General features: G+C 43.8%; 1 protein-coding gene across 2 annotated transcripts in view; it reads left to right on the top strand.

The window, feature by feature from the left end:
• MICALL1 (MICAL like 1) overlaps nucleotides 1–24,422 on the top strand; it is a 90,644-nt gene that overhangs the window by 56,273 nt on the left and 9,949 nt on the right. Inside the window, exons 9-14 of one of the 2 annotated variants that reach the window (XM_040359549.1) lie at nucleotides 3,204–3,634; nucleotides 8,219–8,353; nucleotides 15,237–15,363; nucleotides 15,444–15,528; nucleotides 15,613–15,686; nucleotides 24,004–24,118. In XM_040359549.1, coding sequence (XP_040215483.1) covers nucleotides 3,204–3,634; nucleotides 8,219–8,353; nucleotides 15,237–15,363; nucleotides 15,444–15,528; nucleotides 15,613–15,686; nucleotides 24,004–24,118 — 967 coding nt within the window. Of the gene's footprint in view, nucleotides 1–3,203; nucleotides 3,635–8,218; nucleotides 8,354–15,236; nucleotides 15,364–15,437; nucleotides 15,529–15,612; nucleotides 15,687–24,003; nucleotides 24,119–24,422 lie in introns of both variants that reach the window. The other variant, XM_040359548.1, reaches the window with a different exon arrangement.

The raw sequence follows: 24,422 nt of genomic DNA, 5'->3' as shown, positions 1-24,422 counted from the left end.
CTAGTCTAGATGTGCAAAGCTGGTAGAGACCTCCCCAAAGAAGACTTGCTGTGATTGCAGTGAAAGGTTCTGCAAAGTATTGACTCAAGGGGGGCTGAATACAAATGCACACTACACTTTTTCAGATATTTATTTGTCAAGGGGTATGAATACTTTTTTCAAGTCACTGTATGCTTCAGTTGTCTACGTCACTTTTCATTAAACAATTTCCCCCCTTTTTGTTTAATTGAACTAGATGAACTTGTTTCTTTTTTTAATCAGATTAACTGGTAACTATTTTTGCAGTTTTCTTAAAGCAACAATTGGAATTGCAACAGCATTTGGGTGCCATTTATCCTGACAACACTTGTGTGTAAAATCGCACCTTGCTCAGGGCCAAAATGGTGTCCCTTTGCTTTTTTGGAACGACAAACATGCATAGGGCAACCTATTAAAGTGAATGGGCTGCCCTATGCATGACACGTGCTTCAGTGTTTTAATCGTGTTTTTTAGGTTTCTAGCAGGAACCCATTTTCCTGCTAAGCGATATGTGAACAAGGCCCAAGATGTAGTGTTAGTAGGTCAAATAATTCTTGCATGTTACAAGAGTTGGGTTTCCGAGTGAGGAACTCAGCACAGCAGTTTTCAGCCATGGGGATTTTGCCACTTAAAGCGGAGGTTCACCCTTAGAGAGCACTTTTTAGCCTTAGATTCCTGCTCGTTTCGTCTAGGGGAATCGGCTAGTTGTTTTAAAATATGAGCAGAACTTACCCGTTTACGAGATGCATCCTCTCCGTCGCTTCCGGGTATGGGCTGCGGGAATGGGCGTTCCTTCTTGATAGACAGTCTTCAAAGAGACTTCCGACGGTCGCATCCATCGCGTCACGATTTTCCGAAAGAAGCCGAACGTCGGCCGAACGTCGCAGTATAGAGCCGCACCGACGTTCGGCTTCTTTCGGCTACAAGTGACGCGATGGATGCGACCGTCGGAAGCCTCTCGGAAGACTGTCAATCAAGAAGGAACGCCCTCTCCCGAAAACCCATACCCGGAAGCGACGGAAGAAGATGCAGCTCGAAAACGGTAAGTACTGCTCATATTTTAAAACAAATAGCCGATTCCCCTAGACCGAACGAGCAGGAAGCTAAGGGGAAATTTTTTTTTTTTTAATAAATGGGTGAACTCCCGCTTTAAAGCAAAGTATTATCAGCAAGTACACTGGAGTGTTATTTAACCCCTTCCTGCTCACAATCTGTATATTAATTTCCCCCCGTATGATGTCAAATGCAAAGAATACATTAGTATATGTTCTCCCCATTGAGAACAAGCAGTTGACACTTTTTGTGCGGTTGCGATTCTCATGCTGCGTACACACGATAATTTTTCAGCATGAAAAAAAATTCAGGCCAGATTAACGTATATTCGCATAAATCTGCGTCGGCGTAACGTATCACATTTACGTTACACCGCCGCAAGTTTTACGGGCGAGTGCTTGATTCACAAAGCACTTGCCGGTAAAGTTGCGGCGGCGTATCGTAAATTCGCCCGGCGCAAGCCCGCCTAATTCAAATGGGGCGTGGATCATTTAAATTAGGCGCGTTCCCGCGCCGAACGTACTGCGCATGCTCCGTCCCTAAAATTTCCCGACGTGCATTGCGCTAAATGACGTCGCAAGGACGTCATTGGTTTCGACGTTAACGTAAATGGCGTCCAGCGCCATTCACGGACGGCTTACGCAAACGACGTTAAATTTAAAATTTTGACGCGGGAACGACGGCCATACTTGACATTGGCCTTAGAGTGCCGTCGTACGTGTTGTACGTCACCGCGCTTTGCTAGATAATTAAAAAAAAAACGATGGTGTGTAGGCAACATCGTTTTAATGATGCAGTTGGGAAAACTACGTTTTCTTTCATGCTGAAAAATGATCGTGTGTACGCGGCATCAGTCCTGGCTATGACAGCTGAGTCCCCTGATGATTAGTAAAGTGATTTTTTGATCATGTGGTTACAGTAAAGCAAGGCTCCTGTTTGGTGTGTACTCCGTGACTCAAAGCATTTGTACATGGACTTCTGTGGTATCACAGTGTTCATACATGGATCAAAATTTGGCTGGTCCCTGCTGAGCTGCCCAAATTTTGATCCATGTATGGGTGGCTTTATTGTGCGTGTTTTTGTATTATAAGACTATTTCTTGATTTTTATTATCCGCAGTTATTGGTTAAATATCAGTTTAAGTGCTACTGTAACTTAGAGCTGCATGATTAATCGAAATCACGATTCTTTTCCCTTCCCGGTCTTAAAACAGCATTTCCGGATTCTATCTAACAAGTGCAGAGAGTTCTGAAAGAAAATAATAATAATAATCCAGGCAGCCTGCCAAGTTATATCACAACATCATAGTTCTTTAGATCAAAGGGTTTGAACTAGGGTTGTCCCGATACCCAGCATTTGCGCGAGTACTTGTACTCGCGCAAATGCTCCCGATGCTTCTCCCGATACTTTTTTTCCCCCCGAGAGCGGGCGGAGAGCGGGATGAGAGGGGGCAGAGAGCGGAGCAGAGCAGTCTTCGGGTATGGAGGAGAGCTGCTGCCGCTGCCACCTAGTGCCCAAAGCGCTAATAAACTTGGCTTTCTCTTTAGGGACATGGCTGCATTTGGGGACATGGCTGCATTTGGGGACACAAGGCTGCATTTGGGGACACAAGGCTGCATTTTAAAAAAAAGTATCGGTAATCGGTATCGGCGAGTACATGAAAAAAAGTATCAGTACTTGTACTCGGTCCTAAAAAAGTGGTATCAGGACAACCCTAGTTTGAACTTCTGACTGTAGATGAGGAAAGTTTAACCACTCAAAGACTAAACCTTTTTCTGACACTTGCTGCTTACAAGTTTAAAATAAATATTCATTGCTAGAAAATTATATTATAATTTCTTTTTAGCAGAGATCCTAGAGAATAAAATGGTGGTTGTTGCAATATTTTATATCACACTGTATTTGCGCAGCGGTCTTTCAAACACAATTTATCTGAATTTAAAAAAACCTAAACAATAAAGTTAAAGTTTTAATAATGTGAAAGATGATTTTATTCTGAAAGAACCGTGATCTTTATTCTAAGCAAAAAAAAAAATGTGATTCTGATTTTAGCCAAAATTATGCAGCTCTACTGTAACTGTATATTTTGTGTGCATCTCCTTTTTACTGTTTTTTTTTTCTTTTGTCTTTAGCCCGTCACTCAAGTGGTCTGGCTTCCCGTCTGTCTCATTCAGAGCCTCCTTCTGGCAGCCCATCCCCAGCTCTAAGCACAGAGAGCCTTCCCACAGAACCCTCCACGAAGGGTCGTGAGTCGGAAAATGTTCCTAAAAGCTCCTCAGAACCAACCATTCACTCCCCCACCACATCTGGACCTTCAGATGTAGGGAACACAAACATTGTCAACCATTCGACAGCCAGTAGTCACGATGCGAGTAACCTGTCTGCCAATACCAGCCTCTCCTCATCCAGTGACTTAGCCAATACAAGCGAAGTACAGGAAAGCCTTTCCCCAGAAAAGAAAGATTCCTCTTCTGACAGTCTACAAATAAATCCCAGCCAACAAGCTTCATGTCCTGATCTTGCACTAACAACCCCCTCTCCAGAAGCTAAGCAACCAGTAAAGGTAAGTGTGATAGTTTGGAGGACGGTGGTAATACATACTGGTTAAAAGAATACTGTTGCACGTAAAGAACAAATGCTTTCTTAACTACCTGTATAAACATATACACTGAGTTTGGTGCTAAAATTCACTTTACCAAGCTAGTAAAAAGGCTAATTAAATCTGGCGCTCTTACAATGTACATTAAAGTGGTATTAAACCCCCACAATTTTAATATATTGTAGCTTGCTAACCATTAGATATGTTGGATGCATCAGTTTTCTTGTCTTTGGCTTTGTTTCCCTTCTGTTTTCACCTGGTGATCTGGCCAGTAACACACTTCCTGTATTGGTGAGACACAACTCTGGAGAAGTCACTGGTTTCTCGGAGTCTATCCCAGTTTTATTCTTGGTTGAGCCCTGATCAAGGAGAGTGGTATTGCCCCCAAAATGCATTGGCTCTTTTCATAGACCTTTTTTTTTTATTTACCACTTTCCGTCTACGCTATAGCCAAAAGACGACTACAGCGCAGGCTTCCAGTGATGGGAGCACGTCAGTAGACGTCCTTCTATGATGGCGCTGCTCGCACGCCCCCTGCGGCACATGGGCAACGTGCTCTGTTATCGTCTGGTCCTTTGGCCTTGGCTGATCACAGAACAGGGTTAAAGGCCAATAATGGCGAGCCCTTTACCACGTGATCAGGTGTCAGGCAATGACAGCTGATCACGGAAGAAAACAGAAGCCCGTTATCAGCTTTTTTTCTCCCCACGATCAACGTGAGGGGAAAAGAAGAAAGCCGGTCACCGGCTTCTGTTACAGGGACATCGGCCCCTATCAGTGCCACCTATCAGTGTCCATCAGTGCAGCCTTATCAGCGCACATTAGTGAAGGAGAAAAATTGACGGTTTGCAAAATTTTATAACAAATTTTTTTTTTGTTTCTTTAGCAAAAAATTCAAAACTCAGTGGTGATTAAATGCTACCAAAAGAAAACTGTGTGGGGGGGAAAAAATGATAAAAATGTCATTTGGGTACAGTGTTGCATGCCTGCGCAATTGTCTTTCAAAGTGCGACACCGCTGAAAGCTGAAAATTGGCCTGGGCAGGAAGAGGGTATAAGTGCCAATTAAGAAAGTTGTTAAAATTATCTTCGACTCCTATCCGATTTTTGTCTGGCACTACATTTGTATTTTTATTTTCTGCCACTATTTCTGAGTTCTTTGTATAAGTCTCAGCACTTTTGGCTTCCAGAATAAATTCTTTCCAAATCAGACAATGCGATTGTCTGTATTTGTTTCCACATATTGTCTCTGACAATATGAGGTATACCTATGATGACAATTGCAGGCCTCTCTCATCTTTTTAAGTGGGAGAACTTGCACAATTGGTGGCTGACTAAATACTTTTTTTGCCCCACTGTATGTGTATTTGCTAGACAATTGCTAACTGGTCAACACAAATGAACAGCTACCAAGAACCTGTGTTTAAGAACCCTGCTCTCTCAGAAAATTGCAGCTCATGCTCTGACTATTATTGTTTTGTGTTAAAGCTCTAGATAATGTAATTTGCTAGGTCTCAAGAATGTCTGTTTTCTCTGTGAATATGTTAAAAAATGTTGTGGTTAAAAGCTTAGGGCTAGATTCAGGTAGGGCGACGTAAAATTGTGTGAGCGTAGCGTATGTTATTTACGCTATGCCGCCGCAATTTAGAGAGGCAAGTGCAGTATTCACAAAGCACTTCCTCCGTAAGTTGCGGCAGCGTAGCGTAAATCTGCCGGCGTAAGCGCGCCAAATTCAAATTGTCAAGAGGTGGGCGTGTTTTATGTAAATTAAACATGACCCCACGTAAATGACGTTTCTCACGAAGGTGACGTCAACGTAATTTACTCAAAGCCCTATTCGCGAACGACTTAGGCAAACAATTTTCAAAATTCGACGCGGGAATGACATCCATACTTAACATTACACCGGAAAAAGCCTTAGGCAAACAAATCTGCCGGGCGCACGTACGTTTCTGAATCGGCGTATCCAGCTCATTTGCATCTTCTACGCTGAAATCGATGGAAACGCCACCTAGAGGCCAGCGTAAATATGCACCCTAAGATACGGCGGCGTAGGAGACTTACGCCGCTCGTATCTTAGCCTAATTTAAGCGTATCTGGTTTCCAGAATACGCTTAAATTTACGACGGCGTAGATTCAGAGTTACGACGGCGTATCTACTGATACGCCGGTGTAACTCTCTATGAATCTAGCCCTAAGTCTGCTGAACCTGCTTGTAGAAAGCAGCTTTTATGCATGCCTTTTGGTGCTGATGGCCTATTTGGGGAATCTATTGATACTTTTTTTGATTAAGTGACTGGGGGAAAGGTGTTCCTGCCCGACAAAAAAAGCTCATATGTGCACTCAGCCTTCCCAGAATCCCTCCTCACAATTAAGGGGCGCCACCACTCTATGGAGCGGAGAGACGTCTGTTGTTGTAGCAGCTCCTTCAGAAGAGCATTTTTAGGGTTTCTGTTCACACCTATCCACAGTCCCAAAACCTTATGGGGGCATCCACCCCATGCTTAACTTAAAATCTCTAAACAGATTATTTTTTTTGTGCATAAAACTTCTTGATGGAATCAATTAGAACTGTCATTGCATTTCTGGCATCAGTAGACATAAAAGTTGCCTATTCCCAACTTCCCCTCACATCTGTGCCTGGATATGGTTTTAGTTAGGGCTGTCGGGGTCCTTTTTTGTCCTGCCTGTGGGCCCTCATTGCCAGGTGGATCAGGAAACTTATCTCTAAGGCCTATGTTCCTAGGGACACAGTGCCTCCTCCAGTATCTGGGCCTGCCCATTCCAGCACGGCTGTTGGTATCTCTATTGCCTCTCAGCATTGAGCATCTGCTTCCCAGATATGCAAGGCCAGCACCTTGTCCTGTGTTTTCCAAGTTGTAAAAGGTAAATGTTCAAGCCATGGCTGATGCGAGTTTTGGCCGCAAGGTGCTTCAAGCTGTAATGCAAGTTTTTATTTGTGTTCAGGTTCTTTATCTCTTGTTTTGTTGCAGAGCCCCCCGTCCCAAAGCACCCCCCCCCCCCCCCAAGTTGAGGGCATGTGGCCTGGTACGGTTCAGGTCTGGTATGGATTTTGGGTGGACCCCTACGCAATTTTTTTTTTTTTTTACATTTTGGCGCAGACCTGAAGGGACTGGTATGGATTTTGGGGAGGACCCCCATGCAATGTCTTTTACATTTTTGGTTCGGGGTTCCCCTTAATATTCATACCAGACATAAAGGGCCATGCCGTTTTTTTAATGAGTTTTATGTACATTGCCGAGACCCGACAATTCATTACAGCCACGATCAATGACCTTATTCCTTTTAGAAATGTCATTTTGCTGCAGGGACTGTTCTAAACACGGGAAAAATGTGTAACTTTACAGGCATACTATGGACAGCCCCCAGGCATGAAATTTAAAGGAATACAGAATTTTTATTGTTTCACTTTGAGCATTTTTAAAAATCACTGCTCCCGAAAAAACGTCCGTTCATTGACGTAAATTCATTGATGCATGGCCCCTGGGACAGGGCCCAGGTCCCCACACACTTTTTATGACAATAGCTTGCATATAAGCCTAACAACCAAAGTTCGGCCCGAACTCATGCTCGGGACAAACCGTTCGCCCATCCCTAATCAGAGCAGCGGGCGGATTCCAGATTTGGAAGTCGGGATGACGCTCTGCCCTGACTGATGGCAGTGACGTCAGCAGAGAGCGGACTTCAGACCGCTCTCCGCTGAAAACAGGTCACAAGAGTGCAAAACGAATTGCACTCCTGTGACCCATAGAAAAAGCCCAGCCTAAAAGGCTCAGGTTGGGACTTCTCCTTTAAACGATGCTCAATTGGTACTAAAGGGCCCAAAGTGTTCCAAGAAAATGTCGTAGCTAAAAATGGGAACACCTCAGACCAGGCAACTTTTTTCTAATCTCCTATTGCCCAATTTTGGTGAGCCTGCGTGAAATGTAGCCTCAGTTTCCTGTTTTTAGCAGACAGGAGTGGCACCCGGTGTGGTGTTCTGCTGCTATAGCTCATCTGTTTCAAGGTGCGATGTGTTGTGTACTCAGAGATGGTATTCTTCATAACTTGGTTGTTACGAGTGGTTATGTAAGTTACTGTTGTCTTTCTATCATCTCGGACCCATTCACCTCTGACATCAACAAGGCATTTTTGTGTTAACAACTGTCACTCACTGGATATTTTTTCTTTTTTGGGCTATTCTTTGTAAACCGTAGAGATGGTTGTGTGTGAAAATCCCAGTAGAGCAGCTGTCCGGTGAGTGTATGTGTAATGCATCCGACCTCCCTCTTTTTTTTTACCTACTTTGAAAAGGATTCTGATTTATGTATAAAACTTTTAAATCTGAGAAAAATAGTAATACTTAAAAAGCATAATGGTTAGAACTGTGAACAATACCAGATGGCTATTGACATTGCTGTTATTGGCAAGCCTTCAACAGTCTGTGGGTGTAGTATGCTTTATAAAGGTAAATGCATCTGTTGGAGCATAACAAACATCAGATATACAGAAAAAGGCAATACTCATTTGTGGTTTACTCTTTTCTCAGCCTACATGTAAAGAAAACCCCTTCAATAGAAAGCCTTCCCCAATCACTTCACCTACAAATAAAAAGAGCAAGAAAGGACCAAAAACTGCACATCGACCTGCACCAGGGCATGGATTTCCTCTTATCAAACGGAAGGTGAGAGAAAAAAATCTGATATTCTTTATCTAACATTGACTCTTGGTAAGGAGGAATATATGTCAGAATGTATGGGTCTATGCAGTATTATTTATTTACTTGACAGATCTGCATTTAGATAGGCAAGAAATGGAGTAATTCCACACCCCAAAGTTTGACTAGTGCCTCGTACACACGATCGGAAATTCCGACAGCAAAAGTCTGATGTGAGCTGAAATTCCGACCGTGTGTATGCTCCGCCAACAAAAGATTGAGAGCTGGTTCTCAAATTTCGATCATGTGTAGCAATTTCAACGTGCAAAATTCCGACGCATGCTCGGAAACAATTTGACGCATGCTCGAAGCATTGAACTTCATTTTCTCGGCTCGTCGTAGTGTTGTACGTCACTACGTTCTTGACAGTCAAAAGTTCAGAGAACTTTTGTGTGACCGTGTGTATGCAAGCCAAGCTTGAGCGGAATCCTGTCGGAAAAACCGATCATGTGTGCACAGCATTACTTTCTGGTCACCAGGGCTCTGACTTTAAAGGGTAAGTTCGCCGTTACAGAAAATCTGTTAGGTGAACTTACACTGGACCTCCTCCCCATCTCCCCTGGTCCTGCTGTACCTGAAGCCGGTGATCACCCGCTGGGAGGAATCTGGTCGCTGCTTTACCAGTCTGGGGGAGGAGGTAGAAAGCCACGAGGATTTCAGATTTTCGGACCGGTGAAGTGGCTACCTGATGTCTCCTAGCGGGTGATCACCGGCTTCAGGTACAGCAAGACTGGGGGGTTGGGAGAAGGTCCACTGTGGATGGCCTGAGTGAGGAGCATGCATGCTCCGAACGCGCGTTCCTCCCAGCTCTCTCTCTTCAACCCGGTTACCAATTGTCCTTTATGAAATAAAATGTCTTAATAATGCTGCACTTAGATTGCGCTGCTCTCCTTCTGTCCAGTGTAAGTTCACCTTACAGATTTTCTGTAAAGGTGAACTTACACTTTAAGCTGTAACTTTTTCTGCTTTTTGTGTTCTATTGCAAAATTGTGTATCGTGTTACTGGGAACCTTTACAGCTTGTTTTATGATTTTTGCAGTTTGTTGTCTAGTGACAGAACAGTCCCCTATGTGGGTACATTGCCCTAACAATATACTGTTGCTGTACTTTACGTTGCTGTGTTTGCTGTGTTTTCTATGTATATAATTGTTACATATTTGGCAACTTTCCAGTGTATAGAATTATATGAGTAATCCAGTTTATGCGGGTGTTGTGTCATTACTTGTTTTCATTTTATTCGTTTTGTAGTCTAGACCAGGGGTCTCCAAACTGCGGCCCTGGGGCCGGATGTGGCCCTTTGCTTGCCTTAATGCGGCCCCTGGGGCATTATTCCATCCAATTTTAAATGGGGCATAATTCTTGTTGCTGACACCAATGGGGCACTATTCATTCAACTGACACCATCAATTCTTTCCATTAACACCAACGATGGGGCACTAGTTCTCCCACTGTCACCTAGGATATGGTATTATTTACTCCCACTGGACACCTGGACATTTTTTACTCCCAATGGCCCTAGTCTGGCCCCCCTAAAGTCTGAAGGACCGTAAACTGGCCCTTTGTTTAGAAAGTTTGGAGACCCCTGGTCTAGACCAAACTCCAAACTTTTCTTAATGTTCTTCAGCCTTAAGGAGGGCCGGATTGTGGCCAGCGGGGGCAGAAAAAGCCCCGGGCCAGCATTGGTGAGAATAAATATGAACTCATAGTTTGTGATCAGTAGGATAAAGAGTAGTGCCCCTACTAGTAGGAGTAATTGTATCTCATCATTGGTATCAGTGGAAGAAAAAGTGCCCACTTGTTGGAGTCAGTTGGAAGAATAGTGCCTCATATCAGTGGGAGGAATAAAGTCCTGAGGACCGGATAAAGGCTAGCAAAGGGCCGCATCTGGCCCTCGGGCCGCAGTTTGGAGACCCCTGGTCTAGACAAATACACTGTCTGTAGATTTAAAGAGGACGTAAACCCTCTCTTAAAAAAAAAAAAAAAAAAAAAAAAAAAAACCCTGCAAGACAAAGGCAGCGACTGAGGAGGTGTCGAGGACCGCTGCGGGGGCTTCATTCTCAGGTAAGTAATTCATAATGAGCTAGTATGCTATGCATACTAGATCATTATGAATTACTTACCCGAAAATTAAGCCCCCGCAGCGGTCCTCGACACCTCCTCAGTCGCCGCCATGATACCAGGAGTGACTTCTGGGTATCGCTGCTCCGGGGCTGTGACTGGCCGGAGCAGCGCTGGCGTCACTTGCGCGCGGGAGCCACCACTGACCGCATGCTCAGTGCGCCTGAGCGCTGTTGTCTTCTTGGAAATATCTCCTTAACCGTGTAGGTTAAGGAGATATTTCTTGGACTTATTGGTAAGTCTTAATCTAGGCTTACCCATAGGTCAAAGTGGTCTGTAAGGGTTTACAACCACTTTAGCTCTCTTTCTTATGCCATGTGATATAATAGAAATGCACCACCAATTTACGCATGACTTTACATATTGTACATTCACAGTAGCCCCTGCCCTCAAGGAGCTTACAGGTTAAAGTGGAACTTTAGCTGAAAAATAAATAAATGGGCGATTAGGCAGGACCTTTAGTGCAGAAGAGACATGTTCTGTGTCTTCTGCACTGAAGTTATTTACCTACCTTTCTACCCCTGTACAGTAAGCTGTGCACGCTCTGCCCCCGCTTTTGTATGAAAGTGAACCTATGGACTCCCATCTCCACTGTGGATCTTTGCATCTCCTTTAGTGTTCTTTGTTTTTTTGGTTAAATCTCTGATTAATTCCCTTCTTGTTTGATCTGTGAGTTGTGGTGGGCAGCCCTCGTATTTGTAGTGGTGCCATATTCTTTCCATTTGGTTATAATAGATTTAATGGCGCTCCATGGGGTGTTGAAAGTTTGGGATCATTTTTTATTACCCACCTCCGATCTATACTTCACAACTTGTTGTGGCTGGCAGTACTCTCATCACTTGTTCTGTGAAGAAAGGATGTTAGAGGAATTTGCCTTTGCCTGTGGATAAAAGCTGTGAGAGTAGGGGGAACCTGGGAAAGAGGCTTGGATATGGTATTCACAACTGAACTTTTATTTTTTCCAAAACACCTCAATTTCCAGCAAAATTCAAGGAATCCTCATTAATACTGCTGACATGTTAGCACAGGGTCCCTCCAACCTTTTCCCCTCCTGCTCCACTAGTTACCCATTTGCTGGAAATGTAATCAACATAATGGCACTTTACTACACATTTTCTGTGAAATTCCAGTCTTGCAGAGGTTCTGGACCATGGAAATTTTTTATTTTTAAGGAGATGGTTCACTTTTCAACTACAATTACACATGCAAAAAAAAAAAGCCTATTTAGATTGTGCAAAAGAAGCAGTGACATATCAGCAGGCTGTATGCAACCACTTGTAAGCCGGTTTAAAAAACTCCTCCTTGCTGATGGACCCCCGTCCTGAATAGATGACCATCTGAATAAATCAAATAAATTTGGAATAAAATAAAAATCAGTGTGACGACGTTCTACAAAATGAAAGTCATTGAATGTGAAATGCAGTGTGTGTGTGTGTGTGTGTGTGTGTATATGTATGTGTGTATATGTATATATATATATATATATATATATATATATATATATATATATATATATATATAATGTATTATGCTTGAAATTAAAGTACAGCTTGTTCATTAAAGAAACATGCTTTTTCAATTGTTCTTATTCGCAACACTTCCTTACATGATGCTGCTGTTAGTTGAAGAAAACACTTTGTGATGATCCAGAAGCAGCAGAGTATTTCTAAAAAATGAGAACTCTGGAGGGAAAAGTTACGTGTTCATTATGGTCCTACTCTTTTAATTCCATAAAGTATTTGTTAATGTCTTTAAGGCACCTCTTGCATGCAAGGATGTGTTTTGTCATCTTTGTAGCTTTTGTAAAAGAATATTTCTTCTCACAATATCTGAAAATTGCAGCTTTGCTCCCAGCAGAAATTGCACTGTGAAAATATTTCACTCTAGATGTTGGTCTCACCATTTTACTGGGAGGAAAAAAAGAAAAAGCAATTTACTGACCAGCCTATAGGTAAACATTATGCTGTGATGGTGGAGAACATTAGTAGGAATCGTTTAAGGCGGCGTACAAACGGTCGGACCAGTTTCCGTGGACATGTCCGACCGTGTGTACGGCCTAGCGGACAGGTTTCCAGTGGACAAAAGTTTCTTAGCATGCTTGTCCGCTGGAAACATGTCCGTCGCACATGTCCGATGGTTAGTACACCTAATCGGACATGTCCGCTGGTTATGACGTGTAACCAGCGTCCCGAAATCCCGTGCATGCGTCGAAGCATTGCACTTCCGTGTTTGAGAACGTCGGTGTCTTCTACGTCACCGCGTTCTCTGTCCGCAGGGATTTTGGTCTGACGGTGTGTACACACATCAGACCAAAAGCTCCCAGGAGACATGTCCGATGAAAACGGTCCGCGGACCGTTTTCATCGGACATGTCTCCTCGTGTGTACGGGGCCTAAAGGTTATAAAGATAAACTCATTTGTCAGACAAATGTACCCTCTTACGTTTCAATTAAGACCTGAGAGGACCCTGACTTGTATTCCAGAATTTGCTTGTCTTCAGGTGAGAGAACTTAATTTGGAACTTTACAAAAAGTCTCAGAAATCTTTCATTAACCATTTATATGTGATTCGGGAAGCCTGGCCTGGCTGCACTGTGATTCGTCACCACACATGCCGATCACCAGGTCCCGGCCACTGATTGCCGGTGATCGGTTCTGAGCTTCACGGGACACGGCTCTGTGAGTGTAAACAGCACAGAGCTGTGTTCAGTGACAGGGAATCTAGTTTTTTCATCACCTGCTGAGCAGGGAATGAAAACGACTAGATCCACAGGAAAACACACAAACACTTGTTAGGCACATATTTAACCCCTTCATCACCCTATATGTTAACCCCTTCCTGCCCAGTGTCATTAGTATAGTGCATATTTTTAGCACTGATCACTCTAATAATGTCACTGGTGATGTCAGTGGCAGTTCCCACAAAGTGTCAGATTGTCCGCCATCCCGTTATAAGTCACTGATCACTGCCATTACTAGTATAAAATGGATAAATAGAAATTCCAATATGTATCCCATAGTTTGTAGACACTATAACTGTCATGCAAACCTAGAAATATACATTTATTGAGATTTTTTTCTTTTCAAAATTGTCAAACTTTTTTTCATTTATATAATAAAAAAAAACACAGATGTGATCAAATACCACCTAAAGAAAGCTCTATTTGTGTGAAAAAAAACGATATATACATTTCATTTGGGTACAGCGTTGCATGACCGCGCAATTATCAGTTAAAATAGTGCAGTGCCACATAGCAGTGGTTAAGGTCTTAATGTTATGTAGTATAACCACTTCCCAACCGCCTCATGTAGATATACGTCGGCAGAATGGCACGGACAGGCACATCAACGTACCTGTACGTGCCTGCCTAGACGCGGGTCGGGGGTCCGATCGGGACCCCCCCCCCCCGCTACATGCGGCGGTCGGATCCCCTCGGGGAGCGATCCGGGACGACGGCGCGGCTATTCGTTTATTGCCGCTCCGTCGCAATCGCTCCCCGGAGCTGAAGAACGGGGAGAGCCGTATGTAAACACGGCTTCCCCGTGCTTCACTGTGGGGGCGTATCGATCGAGTGATCCCTTATATAAGGGAGACTCGATCGATGATGTCAGTCTTACAGCCACACCCCCCTACAGTTGTAAACGCACACTAAGTGAACACTAACTCCTACAGCGCCCCCTGTGGTTAACTCCCAAACTGCAACTGTCATTTTCACAATAAACAATGCAATTTAAATGCATTTTTTGCTGTGAAAATGACAATGGTCCCAAAAATGTGTCAAAATTGTCCGAAGTGTCCGCCATAATGTCGCAGTCTCGAAAAAAATCACTGATCGCCGCCATTAGTAGTAAAAAAAAAAAAAGAATAAAAATGCAATAAAACTATCCCCTATTTTGTAAACGCTATAAATTTTGCGCAAACCAATCGATAAACGCTTATTGCGATTTTTTTTACCAAAAATAGGTAAACGAATACGTATCGGCCTAAACTGAGGAAAAAAATTTTTTTTAGATATGTTTTTGGGGGATATTTATTATAGCAAAAAGTAAAAAATATTGCATTTTTTTCAAAATTGTCGCTCTATTTTTGTTTATAGCGCAAAAAATAAAAACCGCAGAGGTGATCAAATACCACCAAAAGAAAGCTCTATTTGTGGGGAAAAAAGGACGCCAATTTTGTTTGGGAGCCACGTCGCACGACCGCGCAATTGTCTGTTAAAGCGACGCAGTGCCGAATTGTAAAAACCCCTTGGGTCATTTAGCTGCTTATTGGTCCGGTCCTTAAGTGGTTAAATACCATGTCATAGATTTATTATTTATCATTGTAGAAAAACATATTCTCACTTTTTTGGGGGAAAAAACAATACTTTAGGAAAAAAAGTGTTTCCCAATAATTTTTTATCATTTTTTTTTCTAGGCCTTCCCATCTCTAATCCTTACTAACTGATATATACTTTGGTTATGGCCCTGCAGCCTTTCTTCTCCTCTTGACAAGGGGCTCCTTGCTTATTCGTTTAATTATGTGGCAAGAACATGCATTTTATTGTCTTGAAAATTCCACCCAATCCCCTTCGATGTCCTCACCACCCAGCCACTATATTTTTACAGTGGCTTGGAAAGAAAGGAACTGATGATTAGACTTGAATTTTCAGTACAAATCCAAGTGTATGTTCAGTGACTCATTTATTATTTTTTTCTTATTATTTTACTCCTATTGCCTATTTCCATAACCAGGTTCAGGCTGATGACTACATCCCAGAACATGAGATTCAAATGGAAATGGAAGAGATTGAGCTTCGTCTGGATGAGCTAGAAAGACGTGGGGTGGAACTTGAACAAAAGCTACGAAGGATGGAGGATGGTAAGAAGAGAGACGAGTGCTGGAAACTCCTATTAAAAAAGATACCAATATCTAATTGTCTCTTGTTCACACAGAAACAGATGAGGACAGTTTGTTGGTAGACTGGTTCAAGCTGATTCAGGAGAAGCATGTTCTGGTGAGAAGGGAGTCTGAGCTTGTATACACGTGAGTTGATCTGGTTACATGTTGTGTATAATACTACTGGGGTGTTAAACCATTTTTTTTATATTTTCTATCTAATTCTTGTAGGACCAAACAGCAAGACCTTGAGCAGCGTCAGGCGGATGTAGAGTATGAGCTTCGCTGTCTTCTCAATAAACCAGGTATGTATGAAATAATGTGTATATGTATAAAGCACCATTTTTTCATTTGTGAATTGTACAACTTAGTGTTACTAAACCCAGTAATATGAAAATATTTCATCCGCCCCCCCACAGTGCCCACAGCTTATAAATCTTCTTTTTACGTTAAAATATTGCCACTATATACCTTTTTGGATGATCTGTATACCACGGTTACATGATAAACTGCACAGTTTCTCCAGTGCTGAGAGTTCAGGTAGGCGGAGATCTCTACTACAGCCTGTATACATGCCCTCTTGTGTGATGTCAATATCATGTGACCTGGCTAGCGCTGAGAACAAGTAAATGTTCTCTCCAGCATAAAAGACAAAACTGAGCATGTGCAGGTCGGCTACCATGCCTGTGTTAGCTGGCCTTCCCCAGTTAGACGTGCAGGGAGGGGAGGATCTGTGCATACAGGATAAAACTGCCTTTTTACACAATTCAGAGGATTAACCCCTTAGGTTCCACAGTGAGTATAACACGCATTCTATGCTGCATATACAGACTGACTTTACTCTTGTGGGTTTAGTAACACTTTTTTGCACTATGGCACTGTGTCGCTTTAAGACCCCTTTCACACCACTATTTTTACTGCCAACGCTATTGGCGAATTTGCGGCACATTTCAGCCGCTAGCGGGGTGCATTTAACCCCCGCTAGCGGCCGAGGAAGGGTTAAAACTGAAGCAGCGCATTGCAGGCGGTATTTCAATGGGCAGCAGCGGTGGAGGAGCTGTATACACACCGCTCCTTCACCGTTCCAAAGATGCGGCTAGCAGGACTTTTTTTTACCATCCTGCTAGCGCAACGCTCCAGTGTAAAAGCCCTCGGGCTTTCACACTGGAGACAATAGCGCAGTAATTTAAGGGCGGATTGCAGACGCTATTTTTAACGCTATATCGCCTGCACTACGCTTCAGTGTGAAAGGGGTCTAACTGACAATTGTGCTGGCGTGCAACGTTGTACCCAAACAAAATTGATGTCCTTTTTTTCCCCACAACCATTTGCTTTCTTTTTGGTGGCATTTGATCACCTCAGCCAAATCTTCCCCCGGTGAAGTGGTTAAATTATGTGCCACAGTGTATGTGCCTTATAAAAAAATGTGTAGTGACCACCCATCGCTCTCCTCCTCCCCTCCTGCCGGCTGACATCTCTGTGGACGCTCTGAAATAAGGTATAAAACTTCATATTTTTTTTATAAAGCACATACACTGGGGCAGATAACTTAATGGAACAAAGGGGATCCCATTAAGTAAACAAAGTGGCTTTGCAACCACTTTAAAGTGACACTAAATGATTTCCTTATTCTGCCACATTGTAACATCTTCTGTGAGCTTTTAAACCTCTTCTTTTCCCCCTAATTTTCCTCTCTTAGTTGCAGTCAGGTGTGCTGTTCTAAACACACTATATATCCCCGAGCCCTAGTTTATCTTGCAAACAAACCATAGAAGGTAGCTACGCTGGGACCATGGAGAGTGAACATAGCTACCCTTTCAACAGGAAGTTGGATCACAACGGCAAAAAAAAATAATTTTGGAGGAGGCTGATGGCAATAGAAGATACCTTTTTTTTAGGGCTGTTACTGATAAAAAAAATTCTGTTCGATTAATTGTTTTGTTTTTTAATCGATTAATCGACTAATTTCGATTAATTATAACGCACTATGCCCTACTTTTTTTGGAGTTAAGAATGCATACCTGAATAGAATATTTGTTTGTTTTAACCAGTTTAGTGTCCCTTTTAACAAAATGTAACAAACTATTGGTGCAGTTTTAAGTTTTCAAGATACTTTATGCATGGAAAAATAGTCACCAGTGATCTGCTATTGCTGCTATAGCTGTCAGAATCATGTGTTGGTTTTGCTAATGTTAATTTAAGGCTATATTTACATGGACGACTAGCGCAGGTTCAAGCGACAGGGCAGGAATCTGCTTATTCTTGCAGCCGTTTCTGCCACCTGTGAGTGGCTAGCTGCGGCCACTGAGCCCTGTGCAATTCAATGACAGGTCTGCGACTGCTGCAGCCAACTATGGCTTTCAGCTAGGCCAGCGAATACCAGCGGTGATCACTGCTGGACGCACACAAAGTACATCCAGCAGTGATGACTGCAGGTAATTTCTGGCTGGGGGGACAGCATTGATAGCTGTGCCAGCTGCTGACCGGTCATTGAATTGTACAGGACTCAGCGGCCACAGCTAGTTGCTCACAGGTGGCAGAAATGGCCGTAAGAATAGAGTAGATTTTTTCACCGCTGCGAATCAGTGCTAGTCATCTATGTGAATGTAGCCTAAAACAACAGTTGAAGTGAGCTGATCACTGGGGAAGCTGCAGATCTTTGCAATGGGATTCTATAGGTAAGTAAGTAGGCTTTACATCAAAGTATTTTCTTTATCGTACATCACGGGACACAGAGTCTTAATCATTACTATGTGGGTTATATTCCACCATCAGGTGCTGGACACTGGTGTAATCAATTAGAACAGGAAGTTCCCTCCCTATATAACCCCTCCCATACTGGGAGCACCTCAGTTTTTTCACCAGTGTCTAAGGTGTTGGTCACGAATTAACATGTGCTCTGAGGAGCCCCACTGGAGGGATCCATGCTGGATGTAAAAAGCCTCCATAAAATCCGGATCCGTCCAAGGTGCTTCATAGCCAAAGTGGACGGTACCCGGGCCTCGGTACGAAGAACGAGGTTTTGCCTATAATGCTTCTCTCTGAGAGCTGGACCCTGGGTTCCAGTACATTGGTCGATGTCAAAGACCAAATCTTTTTTCTGTTGCCAGGGTGCTATATAGGTCCAGGGGAGAGGTGACCTGCTATGGACCCCAGTCCCTGAAGGTCTGAGACGAAGCCCGCGTTGAGGGGTGAAGGCTGGGCCTCTTGCTTTGCAATACCCTGCAGCGTGGAAAGGTAAGCGGAGGTACCTACGGGACTTGGTCCGACAGTGGGTTCTCCATTGGGGATTATGGGTCTCGCCTATTTTATGCTTCTATGCATGGGCAACTTAACCACAAAGTCTTTTGAGACAGGATGGCTCTGGCACCCATATACCTCCCCTAGTGGGTCCTAGTCCTCCGCTGAAGGGGCTATTGGGTCTTGCCTATAATGCATGTGTGCCTTGGCAAAGAAACCACTATGTCTGTTGAGACAGGATGGCTGTAATACCCATAGATCTCCCATTCAGGAGGTTGGTACCCCCTACATGAGTATGTCTTATCTGTTTTCCAGGAAGGGCCCTAAGAGGACATGCCGGGTGTTTCGCTTGCCATGCTTTCCAGGAACGGAAGCTCAAGGTTAGCTGATCTAGGGTGCAGCTTACTGCCTCCGCTTCAGGCTCTGCCACGATGGGGGGGGGGGGTCCCTCGTAGTCTCTACGGCTCCTTGGGGGATCTCCCTCTCCCAAGGAGGTTGCCGCTGGCGCACATGCGCCGGCTCATGGTGCAGACGCAGGGCAGCCCCTTCAAAAGGCCCAGACGTCAGAGAAGCCAGGGGGACACGGTAGCTTGAGCACGTAAGCACCTTGTGGAAATTGGATACAGATTCATTTAAGACACCTACTCGGCATCTAGCTGTGTTGGCAAGCATTATTTGCTAGACTAAGTTCAGCTGTTGATGCACCAGGGTTAAAGTTCCTCTGCTTTTTGCTTAGGACTCCTTTGTCTCCCCGTAAAAGAGGGTTCAGGGGTAGGAAGGGGTATCACCACCTAAATCTGGTGGCCCTTTTTATCATGCTTGCATGATACTATCCTCCCCTGTAGAGACTTAAGATAGCTCACATAATTAGCTATCAGCCCTGTCAGGCGTGAGCCTCCCCCAACATTGCAGCACTCTGCATATGTTTTGTTGCATTGCATGTATAGGTCTATAAGAGGTTAACTGCTATATTCACAGCAGCCTCACAAGCAGAAAACAGGGTTTGTCCCTTTCCCTGCTCTAAATCCTCAAACAAGGGATTGTATGACCTGAGGATGAAGGTTCACTGTCAGAGAACAGATAACAGGTGTTAATGAGGAGAAAACTATCAGAAGCCCCAAAAGCTCTGGTTGCAGCTGCAGTCTTTTCAGAGATCCAAGCTGCATATAACTTCACTTAGCCTAGACGGCCAGAGCCTCTGTCTCTATAAAGTCCTCATCCTGGTGTTGGCTTCAGGCTAACCGAATGCACAACAGGGGGGGTGCACATTTGCTGCTGTGCACATGGCTAACGTTGCAGGTTTGCGGAGACGCACATCTGCAGAGCATAACTGCCTCTTTACAGTCCACATGTTTGCATGAAGTACATGAGTTTGGAATGTTCAAAATGCATGTGGGGTAAAAAACGGTAACAAAGCATGTTTTATTGTTGATCACATAAAGAGACATGTTATTTTGTTCGTATGATTTTATATGTTCACATAAGGGTGTTTAATCACAGCAAAGTGACTAAAATCGCATAAAAATGCTTAAGTGCATAAAGATGCGGGATCTCACATGGTTACTTGATAACCCAGGTCCTTGATTACCCAAGGTTATTTAGGTCACACAGAGAGGCTTGTTTCCACAGGAATGCCTAAAATCGCATAAAGATGCTTAAGTGCATAAAGATGCGGGATCACACATGGTTACCTGATAAACCAGGTCCTTGATTACCCAAAGTTATTTAGGTCACACAGAGAGACTTGTTTCCATAGGCATGTCTAAAATCCCATCGAAATGCTTAAGGGTGCGACATCACACATGGTTATCTGATAACCCGAGTCCTTGATTATCCAAGGATATTTGGTCGTACGGAGAGGCTTGTTTTATACAGGAGTGCCTGAAATCGCATAAAGATGCGGGATCACACATGGTTACCTGATAACCCGAATCCTTGATTACCCAAGGGTATTTGGTCACACAGAGAGGCTTGTTTCCACAGGAATGCCTAAAATCGCATAAAGATGCTGGAGTGCATAGAAATGCGGGATCACACAGGTTTACCTGACAAACCGCAATTCTTGATTACCCAAGGATATTTGGTCACACAGAGAGGCTTTTTTCCACAAAAAGGTCTGAAATCGCATAAAGATGCGGGTTCACACATGGTTATCTGATCACCCGAGTCCTGGATTACTCAGGCATATTTGGTCACACAGAGAGGTTGTGTCCGCAAAAATCGCATTAAAAGGCTTAATTGCATAAAATTGCTGGATCGCACAGTGGTGCTCGATCATACAAGAATCCTTGGTCCCACAAGGGTACTTGTCCGCACAAGAGTGCTTAAGATACATAGATGTTGGATCGCATGAAAATTTGCTGAATCGCATAAGAATGCATGTTTGCCTAGAGTTTGACTTGGGAGGCATTCTAATTAGGTTTCCTTAATTATACAGGATTCCTTGGCCTTACATAGGCGCATACTTGCTTGCAGGATGCTTGTTCATAGCTCACATGCTATATGTATGCGTGTATACAGCACGCCACCTTTTTTGTGTGTTTGCGGAAAACATATTCTTATGAACTCACACTTCTATGAACACACGCTTCCATAGAGGCATATGGCTTTAAAGGTTGCCACATGCACATAGGGGGAGCTATTTTCATGTGTGTTTATTTACAAGGCTGCTAGGACCCGCCTCTAGCAGGGCTAAAGGCCCAGAGTTTAGCAGTAATGTCATTCCGAGGCAAACCCGTGCTGACAGATCAGTCAGTAGCATGGCTGGGCCTAGGGGAGTCCAGCATGATTAATTATCTGGAACTCCTGGGTTGGGATCCCAGTCTAGAGGGAATATGCCGTCTTTATTCAAACACAGTTCCCTATGCTCAGTTTTATTCAAGGCTGATATAAACTTTGCTCTGTCGGCCTGGAACGAGTGGATCCTAACTTAGCATTATCCTAGGAGTCTTGTCCCAGGGATATGCTGGAATTTCAGTTTAGGGTTCTTAACTGAATGATTGGCAAAAGGGAATATCCTTCATACCCATTACCTGGGAGCAGGTTGCGAGGACTGGCCTCTAGGGATAGAATCCAGGCCTGGAAGAGACCACGGCACAGGGAAGGTGGTCAAGCTCCTAGGGAGCCTTATCTGCTAGCTTGCTAGAGCTACGGATGGAGCATCCGGCTTAAGGACCTGAACGTTTAGGTTACAGGGTTGCTCTGTCTGAATACAATCTGACTATGCCTCTCTAGTGGTTTACTTTGGTTACCAGAGAAGAGCTTGTGCCTTGCCTATTGTCAATTGTCATTTCATGGAATGCTAGATTGGCAGGCGATTCACTGGAGCCATCAACAATCGGGTCCGGGAGATTGGCCTCTACACCCCGATTTTTTCTGACCACATGTCACAGAAACGTTACCCTGCACATAAAGGGTGTTGACGTCCAGGTTCAACAAGAGATTGAACAACTTTGTGTCAAGGACCAAGGATCCACCCGCATGCGGGACAGATTTTTTAGTGACCCTGGGGGCCCAGTTGTCGCTGGTTTATGTGTTATCTCCCCCCAGGGCCGCAACCTTTGTGGCTTCCATGCTACATCAGAAGAGAACGGAAGCTGGCTTAATTGCTCCAGCATAGCCCATACAACCTTACTGCGCAGGGACAGCAGAACTGATCGTAGAGGACCCAGGGTCCCTTACAGCATGTCCAGGCCTGCTTTGCAGGGTTACATCCTGTCTTGCATACATGGGTATTAATGGTCTGGCTGTTATAGCCTGCATTCTTGAGGATCAGAATCAGCGGCAGTTACCTTGATTCATACAGGACAGCTGGCCTCCAGGACCAGATATCCTAGGATATGGAAGGCCCATATTCCTGGTGTGAAACCAAGGGGTGGAATCCTTGGTAGTAGGTCATAGGTAAAATTCTTACCTTTCTACATTGGAAAAGAGATGGAGCTGGCCTTAAGTTCCATCAAGGGTCCGATCTCAGCACACTCTTGATCTGGGCCGTTATACAAGGGGTGACGGGTATAAGTCCGCCAGTTAAGGCGCCCTTGTGCTCGGAGGATTGGATCCAGTATGCTGGCTTACAGAGTCAGCACCTTGGGCTGATGCACCATAAATATTTCCATTTATCCTTCTAAAGAGGAAATTGGTGTTCTTGGTTGCGGCTGCCTCCGCAAGAGAGTATTGGCAACTTTCTTTGTATAGAGCCATACTTAATTATTTGTACAAGAAGGGTGATGTTAAATACTCACCCAACCTTATTGGCTAGAAGGATCCAGTGTTCATTTGAATTAAGATATTCTTGCCTTCCTTTTCCTTTTTTTCAGGACCTTGATCCGCGGAAGGAGAGGTTATTGCTTTCTCTTAATAAAGATAAGAGCAGTTAAAGATCTATCTGAAGGCTTCAGATATAGAAACCTAACGTTTTGTTGCCAGAAAGCCCCTAGATGGGGCGGGCAGTGTTCAGATCGGCTATTAAAATGGCTATGCGCTCTCTCGTTATAGTAAGAGAGGTCAAGACCTATCTGAAGCGGCTGCTCGGATACGGAAGACTGATGTTGGTGCGCTACCAGGAGGCCCCAGCAAGGGGCAGGTAGCGTCTAAAGCAACTATTGTCAAATGTTGATTCATCAGGTTATTATTCAGGCTTGTGGTTTATAGAGAGGTCTTCCCCCTGTCTCTTTTTGGGGTACACCCTACCAGGATAGTAAGCACTTCATGTGGGGTGCATTACCAAGCCTTTATGACTCAGATTTGCCAGACCTGCAACTTGGTCGTTTGTGCTTACGTTCACTAAATCCTATCAAGTGGACATAAGACGGCAGGAGGATGCAGCCTTTTTTTGTTGGCACAATATGCGGCAGGCAGCATTAGAGGTCCTCGTGTCTGATGGCAGTCTGCATTGTTGGTGTCTCCCTCCCCTCAGTAAGCATTGCTTTCGGACATCCCACATAGTAATGATTAAGACTCTGTGTCCCGTGATGTATGATAAAGAAAATAGGATTTTTATAACAGCTTACCTGTAAAATCCTTTTCTTGGAGTACATCACGGGACACAGAGTCCCCACCCCTCTTGTTTGGGGATATTGGGACACTTATTGCTTGGGATAAAAACTGAGGTGCTCCCAGTATGGGAGGGGTTATATAGGGAGGGGACTTCCTGTTCTAATTGATTACACCAGTCTCCAGCACCTGATGGTGGAATATAACTCACATAGTAATGATTAAGACTCTGTGTCCCGTGATGTACTCCAAGAAAAGGATTTTACAGGTAAGCTGTTATAAAAATCCTATTATTATTTTTTTTTAGACATAAGAGTATTTTCTTGGAGACCATAATTAAGGTATCGGTGTGAGTTTCTATTTCACTAATACATATTTAATTCTCTACAGAGAAAGACTGGTTGGATGAGGATAAGGAGAGAGAGCGGGTATTAATGCAAGAGCTGGTGACACTCATTGAGCAGAGAAATGCTATTGTAAAGTGCCTGGATGAAGACAAGCAAAGGTACACCCCACTGTGTATGAAATGGTTAAAGGAAAGCTATAGTTAGAGAAATATGGAATCTGTCATTGCTTGCCTGAAAATACTAGTTGCTTGGCTGTCTCAGGCTTCAGCACATGAAATCACCAATCAATTTAGAGTGAAGTGAGATTTCGGGCTAAGAAAGTACAGAAGCCATTGAATTTGCAAGGCAGTCAGTGATCAAGTATATCCGTAAGGGGAGGTCAGCCAAGGCGGCTGCCTTACTCGATACAGGTTTTAGTTACCCAAGCATTCCAAGTATCAAGAAATACTGAAATCTCCCATG

Source organism: Rana temporaria, chromosome 7 (assembly GCF_905171775.1).
Source record: "Rana temporaria chromosome 7, aRanTem1.1, whole genome shotgun sequence".
Taxonomy (NCBI): Eukaryota; Metazoa; Chordata; class Amphibia; order Anura; family Ranidae; genus Rana; species Rana temporaria.
The sequence above is the reverse complement of the archived record's forward strand: the minus strand, read 5'-3'. Positions and strand labels throughout refer to the sequence as shown.